This window comes from Lampris incognitus, chromosome 16 (assembly GCF_029633865.1).
Source record: "Lampris incognitus isolate fLamInc1 chromosome 16, fLamInc1.hap2, whole genome shotgun sequence".
Taxonomy (NCBI): domain Eukaryota; kingdom Metazoa; phylum Chordata; class Actinopteri; order Lampriformes; family Lampridae; genus Lampris; species Lampris incognitus.
The window spans coordinates 19,308,393-19,317,142 of NC_079226.1; the positions used below are offsets into that span (position 1 = coordinate 19,308,393).

Sequence of the window (8,750 nt, forward strand, 5' to 3'; positions counted from 1 at the left end):
CCTGCCTCAGTAACCTCTGACCCAGTCTTAGCCTGTTTTCTAGGAATGTAGAACTGTGTGCCGCAGAAGCGTAACACTTAAAATGGGGGGTAGTGTTCGTCGCGGGTTTAAATCAACATTTTTGCCGGGGTCTGAGGTGGGCACATGTCTAAGCAACGTGATAGTATAGGAACTTAAAAAAGGAAGGGGAGCCCCCTCACCTCATCCAGCTCCCAGTTCCCGCTTGTTCCCCCATGTCTCATCTGGAAAGTGTGTGAGAGAGTCTTGCAGGAACAAAATGTACCGACTGTACCACATAGTCTGTAAACAATTCTGTCACCAAATTGCAGCAGGCTAATAAGGAGACCCCCCCCCTCCCATCGCCACCGTCAAATCATACCATTTGTGCCTGCTTTGAGGACACTGTTACAGCATTCATCATGATGGAAAACACTTTGTGAAGACAAAGCTGGAGCTGTACCCCATATATTGAAGAGTACCATACGCTTTGCCTTGCTTAAACTTTGCTAATTTGTCTAATATGTATTTACTATACAACTACCGAGTGGGTTTTTGAAGTAACGCTGTGTGGTTCCAGTTGAGGCTCAGCTCAAAAAAGTCACTTCCACGTCACCTAAATTGCAGCTACTCGGTGAGGCCATGAAATATTTCTATACTGTTAACAAGCAGTTTTCTAAGAAAACGTGAGACCCGCCAGCTGACTTTTCAGGATCACAGCTGTACATTGCACGGCCACGTGTTATGGGAGCACGAGGCGGGGGGAGTTTGTATTGTATGTGGCTCTTATCCAGAAAACATCTACTCGAAATGTATGCACTCCCAACACTGCATATGTGAAAGTCAACAAATCACTGCAACGGCATGGTGAAGATCCTCACCCATGCTCTGCACGTCAGTATCGACTCGAATCAAGCTGAAATCTTTTTTTAAAATTTTTTATTATTATTATTCATATTATTAAAATAGATTTGCAAAATAAAATATCAACTGTACATTTCTGAACAGGTTTCCACAGCTTCTTGTAACTGAAGTTTAAAACATCATGACGTACAAAAGAAAAAGCATTACCATAGTGTGCACGACAAGAAACAAATGTCAACCTGCAAACTTTGGTTTCTGTAGACAGCAGTATGTAGTGTATGTACTGTGTATGACCTACATATTTGAAATTCTTTCATGTAACGCTGATGAAAAGTCTATCTAAACAATATGTTCAAATACATACTGTATACAGGAGCATGAGGAAACGAAACCGATTTTTAGTTTTGTGACCTTTAAATCTGTTGTGTATATATGGCTCAAGTGATTTTTTTTGCAAGTATGTAAGAGCTCTCAGTCAAAACAAACACATGCTAGGATTACACGAAACACAACACGGCTTAATTGTGCTGCCACCATCGCCCCTTTTTTGGATGTGGAGTGTCATACATTGTATTTCACACAAAGCCCATGAGGAAGTATCACTGGCCTGCATGGTACGCCCCCCCCCCTTTAGGTCACAGAATGAGGGTCAAGGCAGCTGCCTCTATAGAGAAGAGGTGGTCATCCTCCACCTCAGGGCAATAGCGCCTCATGAACTCTGCGAGGCGGAGGAGGTACTCGATGTTGTGGCCCGTTTTGCCCCTGCAGATGGCGATTTGGGCGGCAATCTCAGTGTCCGGGGCGGGGCCAAGGTAGATGGGGTTATCAGAGGTGGCGATATAGACGAGGGCCAGAAGCGGGCTCTGGCTGTTCTCTTTCGGGGTGAACTCCACCATCTCTGTGACATATCCACCCAGTATGACCTCTCTGATGTTCAAGTACCGCAGGGACTCGGCAATCTGGGATTCGGTGACCTCGTAGGCCACTCCCCATGTGCAGGCCTGCAGGGAAAAGAGATGGAGAGCATCTAACTAAATGTCGAGGGCATAGAGTAACTAAAACAAAGGCAATACAGTTGATATATTGGCTGGACTATTAAAACTTTGATGTTTGTACCCATGCCAAGAAAAAAAGGTTGTCGTTTCCTGTGACCAGAAACAGTTCAACTCATTTTTCTTTTTTTCTTCTTTTTTTTTTGATGAAGAATCAGTTGGAAAAAATTTTACAAGGTGTAATTGTGACAGTTTTCTCGGGGATCACTCTGGGTGCATATTATTTTGATCAATAAGAGGACTACCTCAAAGCTATGGTGATCGTTGTTGTAAATGTTCAGACAAATGTTCATGGAGACGTCTGTATTCACTGTAAGTGGTGCTGCCGGTGGTTGCACATCCAGCTGACATTACACATAAGAATGTTGCGGCTCCAAATTATAGGGCCGGGCCAATTAGTTAGCTGTCACTTTAAAAGTGGTATTCCCTTCTTCCATACAGATTCATGTAATGTGCAGGATAGCAACCTGTACATGATAGCAATACCAAATCAGACATGGAGCTAATGTGGGGTTGCACACTTACATCGTGATCTTCTACTAGTGTGACCACTCTGCCTGGCTGTGGAGGGTGGGGGAGAGTTGGGGGGGAGGTCAGATACAGTGTGTTAATAACAGGATGTGCAAATTAGCATACAACAGAAATGCACCAATTAAACAGTGTCAGGGCTACAGGTGGCAGCTATAAATGTACATAAATTGCAGTAGTCCAAATAATAATGAAATTGAAAGATAAATTCTTCAAAGTCAACTTGCAGCACATTCAAACTACTTTCACTTGGTCAATATGATGCTAAAATACACTGTTACTACTCAAGTATATATAGTATATATATATATATATATATATATATATATATATATATATATATATATATATATATATATATATATATATATATATATATCCTACATTCTCTTTGTTCCCACGATGGAAATCGTCACCATGCCAGAATCTTCGTTTGTATCCCTTAATGTAACCAATTGTGCTCCTTTTGTATTTGAAATCTGGTTTCCAGACTAATGAGCCATAGCCGAATATCCACTGGCTGCTCCTCTCATTTAAGTTGTCCTGCGGTTTCATTGTATTGACTCGTCTGGTCTGAAGAACTAAGGCACGATCGGCTGTTGGTTTGCAACGAGAGGGAACTCCTCCGATATCACGATGATGTGCTCTCTCCCCCTTCTCTCTTTCTAGGCATACCAGCGCATAAGGTCGCTCGTTATTACTCCTGATCTGTAGTTTGTCTTTGTCAGCGCTGTTGAGAGCGACAAATCGGAAAAATATGTCCCAGATCCTACTTAAATGTGGACGATACCCTACTGTCCGCTATACGGTACCACCATCTATCACAGTACAGTCAGGACGTCTGGATGCAGCGCTCCGTCTACTGTACACAACACGTGTATTTGTTGTTAGGGCGCGTCAGAACGAGACGGCCCGGACCAATGAGGTTTTAGGAGGGGTGGGCTCAAACAGACCTATAACCAATCAGGATCTTACCTGGAGGAACGGGGGAAAAAAGTCCCTTTCGCAGAAAAACTCGAGTCCACCCAGCTACAGCCTGCGGTGCGGGGCGCGGCTGGGGGGGGGGGGGCTGTACGTGTAGCCCCGCCTCCTTCTGCCTGCTGCTGCTGCTGCCGGGTCCCGCTAGAAAAAGTGGCCCCCTCAACTATGACAGCGTTACTGGTAATAGGACCTGACTATTTCGAGGGGAACGACCGGTCCAATGAATGAATGAATGAATGAATGAATAATGATAAAAATACATTTTATTCGTGGGCGCCTTTCAGAGCACCCAAGGACGCCTTACAGAACACTAAAAAACAAGAAGGAAGATGAGGCCTCTTGATGACGACAACCAAGTCAATAGAAATGCTATAATGCCTTGATTTAGGATTGCTTAACGTATTAAAAATACAATTCTTGTGTAACCGGGTAATGTAGCATTAATGATCTAGGCAGGGGTGATTAGGAATGATAGATGGATTTGCAAAAATATTCTGTGGCCTATTGTTGGCCTCAAGAAAATGCTTGCTTGCTTTCTTTCTTTCCTTCTTTCTAATGATCTTGTTGCCCCTGGGTTACGCCTTCCCTCTTTAAGCCATGTGCAGAAGAAATCCTCATTGTATCCATGAGTGTCAAACAGCCACCGATGATCCAGCAGCTAAACGGCTTACCTATATATAGAGGCAATTAGATGAGAGTGTTAGATCTAAGTTCTTGAAAGCTCATTAAGTGTCTGCGAACGGGCCTGTATGTGTGTCTGCGGCATCAGACACTCTCACTTGCTGCTAGTGATTAAAGAACCTTTTTGGGATGTTTTGCCCTTTGCCTACCTCAACAAGCCGGTCACGCGTTAGTCTGGTGCTTTGTATGCGTTGTGTTTTGACCTTTAGATCAATATGAAAGTTTTACATGACATAGACGTTATAGAAACGAGGAACAAACATGCTTGACACTTTTCATACGCTTTATTGGTGTAATACCAGCAACCCTCTTTTGGCCTGGGAGAGCCAATGTAATCTTCTGTTTTCCTTGGAAACCACCCCTCTCACTTTATGGGAACTGCTGTGGAAGTTTAGGTTTTTTTGGGGGGGGGGTTGCCCTCTCTGACATAGGACTTACTGCCCCCAAGTGTTAGTTGAAGACATTACTCCAGTCTCGAGCTGCTATGTCAAGTCAAGTCAAGTCAAGTCAGCGTTATTTGTATAGCTCATTATCACAAATTACAAATTTGTCTCAGTGAGCTTTACAGCAACACAACATCCTGTCTTTAGACCCTTGCATCAGGTAAGGAACAACTCCTTAAGAAACCCTTTAACGGGGAGAATAAATAGGAAGAAACCTCAGGGACAGCGATAGAGGAGGGATCTCTCTCCCAAGATGGACAGATGTGCAATGGATGTTGTGTGTTCAGAATAAAACACAATTTACAGAATACAACATTGAAAGAGGATAACAGAATTATAATGGAAATATAAAATATATTAAGAACATGATGAAGAGGATGCCACGCAGTGTCCAGATGCCACTGGAACAGCCCAGGACCCGAGCCGTGCAACCACCGTCACCATGGAGACCTGACAGGAGGGCAGACTACACATGCACACAGGGGGACTCACATCACACCGTTCACATACACAGGAGACGAGACAAGAGAAGACATTAGTCACACGCTGGAGTGAGAGAAGCATATACCATTGAAACAGGATATATAAGATATATAAAAAAATGTGATGAGGGGGATGCCAAGCAGTGTCCCGGTGGCGACCACCATCACCATGGAGATCTGGGAGGAGGACAGACTGCACATGCACACAGGAGAGAAGAGCATTTTGGTGCACTTGGTCCTCCTCATTGGAGTAGTGCAGGGTATACACAGTATACAGAGTGTATCCACCTATGTTTCTGGCTATTTGGAGCATACCCACCTTGTAGCCTAATAGTCATTGTAATATATAGGAGAGTATCCCCACTTCTTCCTCAGTAATCTACCCACCTCTTCGGCTATCATTGCAGCCTCGGTCCCCACACAGTATGTGACTTGAATATATTCATAATTGGAGTTTGGATTTGGATGTTTGCTCCACTAAGTTCAGCTACAGTCATCAGCCAGCATCAGAATACAGAGCTAGTGTTGTAGTGAACGCACATTAATATTCACCCGTACAGCTACAGTCTGTTTTGACACTTCCTATTTCTAGTGTATTTAAGACGAGAGCTAATGTGTGGATATCCAAACACCAACCCCTTTTGTAGTTGATCATTTTCATGTTTACTGCCCGATTGGAGTTCCCCGGTAAAAGCAGTATAGCACACAACGTATTACATCTTCACATATGCAGTCAAATGCAGACGAATAAGGCAGGAAAATGACAGGTTTGAGGACTATGGCCAAGGAAAGTGAGAGACATGAAGACTTTAGAAAAGTCTGTGTGGAAAAAGCTGCAAGACAGATGTCAATTCTCTCAAGATACTTTAAGTATCTCTGGATTTGCGGTGTTTGAGAGAAGCTCGATGGTGTTCTCATCTGTATTGTGTTGTAGTGATGGTTACTTACTTAGCCAGGGGCTCTGGTGGCTTGCTGTGCTTACATTCCTGTATTCGAGGGGCATGCGCCAAAGTTTATTGCATATATTTACAAACCCCAATTCCAATGAAGTTGGGATGTTGTGTAAAACGTGAATAAAAACTGAATACGATGATTTGCAAATCCTTTTCGACCTATGTTCAATTGAATACACTACAAAGACGAGATATTTAATGTTCAAACTGATAAATGTTATTGTTTTTTGCAAATATTCACTCATTTTGAATTTGATGCTTACAACACGTTCCAAAGAAGCTGGGACAGGGGCAACAAAAGACTGGGAAAGTTGAGGAATGCTCAAAAAACACCTGTTTGGAACATTCCACAGGTGAACAGGTTAATTGGAAACAAGCAAGGATGGGGCGAGGGTCACCCCTTTGTGAACAACTGCGTGAGCAAATAGTCCAACAGTTTAAGAACAACGTTTCTCAACGTACACTTGCAAGGAGTTTAGGGATTTCATCACCTACAGTCCATAATATCATCAAAAGATTCAGAGAATCCGGAGAAATCTCTGCACGTAAGTGGCAAGGCTGAAAACCAACATTGAATGCCCGTGACCTTCGACCTCTCAGGCGGCACTGCATTAAAAGCTGACATCATTCTGTAAAGGATATTACCACGTGGGCTCAGGAACACTTGGGAAAACCATTGTCAGTTAACACAGTTCATCGCTACATCTACAAGTACAAGTTAAAACTCTACCATGCAAAGCGAAAGCCATATATCAACAACACCCAGAAACGCCGCCGGCTTCTCTGGGCCCAAGCTCATCTGAGATGGACTGACGCAAAGTGGGAAAGTGTGCTGTGGTCTGACGAGTCCACATTTCACATTGTTTTTGGAAATCATGGACGTCGTGTCCTCCAGGCTAAAGAGGAAAAGGACCATCCAGATTGTTATCAGTGCAAAGTTCAAAAGCCAGCATCTGTGATGGTATGGGGGTGTGTTAGTGCCCATGGCATCATGGGTAACTTGCACATCTGTGAATGCACCATTAGTGCTGAAAGGTACATACAGGTTTTGGAGCAACATATGCTGCCATCCAAGTGACGTCTTTTTCAGGGACGTCCCTGCTTATTTCAGCAAGACAATGCCAAGCCACATTCTGCACGTGTTACAACAGCGGGGCTTCGTAGTAAAAGAGTGCGGGTACTAGACTGGCCTGCCTGCAGTCCAGACCTGTCTCCCATTGCAAATGTGTGGTGTATCATGAAGCGCAAAATACGACAACGGAGACCCCGGACTGTTGAGCAACTGAAGTCGTACATCAAGCAAGAATGGGAAAGAATTCCACCTACAAAGCTTCAACAATGAGTGTCAACAGTTCCCAAACGCTTATTGAGTGTTGTTAAAAGGAAAGGTGATGTAACACAGTGGTGGACATGCCCCTGTCCCAGCTTTTTTGGAACGTGTTGCAGGCATCAAATTCAAAATGAGCGAGTATTTGCAAAGAAACTAATGTTTATCAGTTTGAACATTAAATATCTTGTCTTTGTAGTGTATTCAATTGAATATAGGTCGAAAAGGATTTGCAAATCATTGTATTCTGTTTTTATTTACATTTTACACAACGTCCCGACTTCATTGGAATTGGGGTTTGTAGTAGTGTAGAGCAGCCCAATCTATCCATCCATTATCCGAACCGCTTATCCTGCTCTCAGGGTCGCGGGGATGCTGGAGCTACCCCAGCAGCCATTGGGCGGCAGGCGGGGAGACACCCTGGACAGGCCGCCAGGCCATCACACAGGGCCGATACACACACACATTCATACCTAGGGACAATTTAGTACGGCCGATTCACCTGACCTACATGTCTTTGGACTGTGGGAGGAAACCGGAGCACCTGGAGGATACCCATGCAGACATGGGTAGAACATGCAAACTCCACACAGAGGATGACCCGGGACGACCCTCAAGATTGGACTACCCCAGGGGTCATCCCAATCTAACCCCTCCATTTCTTCTATCTAGTTTAAGAGGGTATCTAAAGCTTAAAATGGTATGGAAGGTGGAGCTAATAGGAAGTTATAGTCACAGACGGATTATGCGAAAAATAGGCCCCTGGGCATGGACATGTAAAAGCCCCCACCCTCAGCAGGGCAGGTACACTGACTTGCAGCCAACGGCACAATAGCTAAATTCACCTGTACCTCAACAGGATATACAGTGCACATGCACACAATGCCAACAGTGTATTAACTAAGACACACATTTACCTGCAATGTCCTGCAGTTTCCTTCAGTAGGACCGCTGGGGCTCTGTTATTGATATGAATGACCAAGTCCTTTGACTATGTGACAAGAAATGCTAAGTTAATAACAGTGACTTCACACAGAGGCTCTGGCTTAGGGGCCCCCTGAGCCTTTGGGCCCCATAGGCCCTTTCAGTAATCCACCCATGGTTATAACATAGCACATCATGTCTAGTCTTGTTTTGTGGGTCTTAAAACACCGGTTATCCACGGGACGCGGTGGCTAGTGCAGTACAATATGTACAATTTACATTCAAGAGTCGACAATTTAAAAGACCACAAGATTTTTTTTTAAATTTTATTTTCACATACAGATTTTTTCAAAATATATATCTCTTTGTTTTGAGCAATTCCTTGCAGCGCTGCCAATTACAATATAGTTAACCGAATGATTGCTACGTAGCACACTGATTTCACAGCACATCGACACATGCCTGTCATGGGCATACATATGAAATCATCAGAACTGCTACCAGGCCATATACATCAT

At 43.8% G+C, this 8,750-nt stretch overlaps 1 protein-coding gene across 2 annotated transcripts; it reads right to left on the reverse strand.

The window, feature by feature from the left end:
- Positions 1 to 930: 930 nt before the first annotated feature.
- LOC130126559 (glutathione-specific gamma-glutamylcyclotransferase 1-like) lies at positions 931 to 3,293 on the reverse strand. 2 transcript variants are annotated; one of them, XM_056296135.1, is made up of 3 exons: positions 2,826 to 3,293; positions 2,439 to 2,474; positions 931 to 1,862 (listed from the first exon to the last, which is right to left on the reverse strand). In XM_056296135.1, the coding sequence occupies exons 1-3, from the start codon at positions 2,994 to 2,996 to the stop codon at positions 1,497 to 1,499; spliced, it is 573 nt and encodes a 190-aa protein (XP_056152110.1). In that variant the 5' UTR covers positions 2,997 to 3,293; the 3' UTR covers positions 931 to 1,496. The 2 variants fall into 2 exon arrangements, with proteins under 2 accessions (XP_056152110.1, XP_056152111.1); XM_056296136.1 differs by lacking the exon at positions 2,439 to 2,474.
- Positions 3,294 to 8,750: the final 5,457 nt, after the last annotated feature.

Coding starts and splice junctions, on each gene's coding strand:
- LOC130126559 (XM_056296135.1), bottom strand. CDS start 2,996: ATGAAACCGCAGGACAACTTAAATGAGAGGAGCAGCCAGTGGATATTC. Junction 2,475..2,825: donor ATCGTGGGAACAAAGAGAAT/GTAGGATATATA, acceptor CACCCTCCACAG/CCAGGCAGAGTGGTCACACT. Junction 1,863..2,438: donor CACTAGTAGAAGATCACGAT/GTAAGTGTGCAA, acceptor TTTTCCCTGCAG/GCCTGCACATGGGGAGTGGC.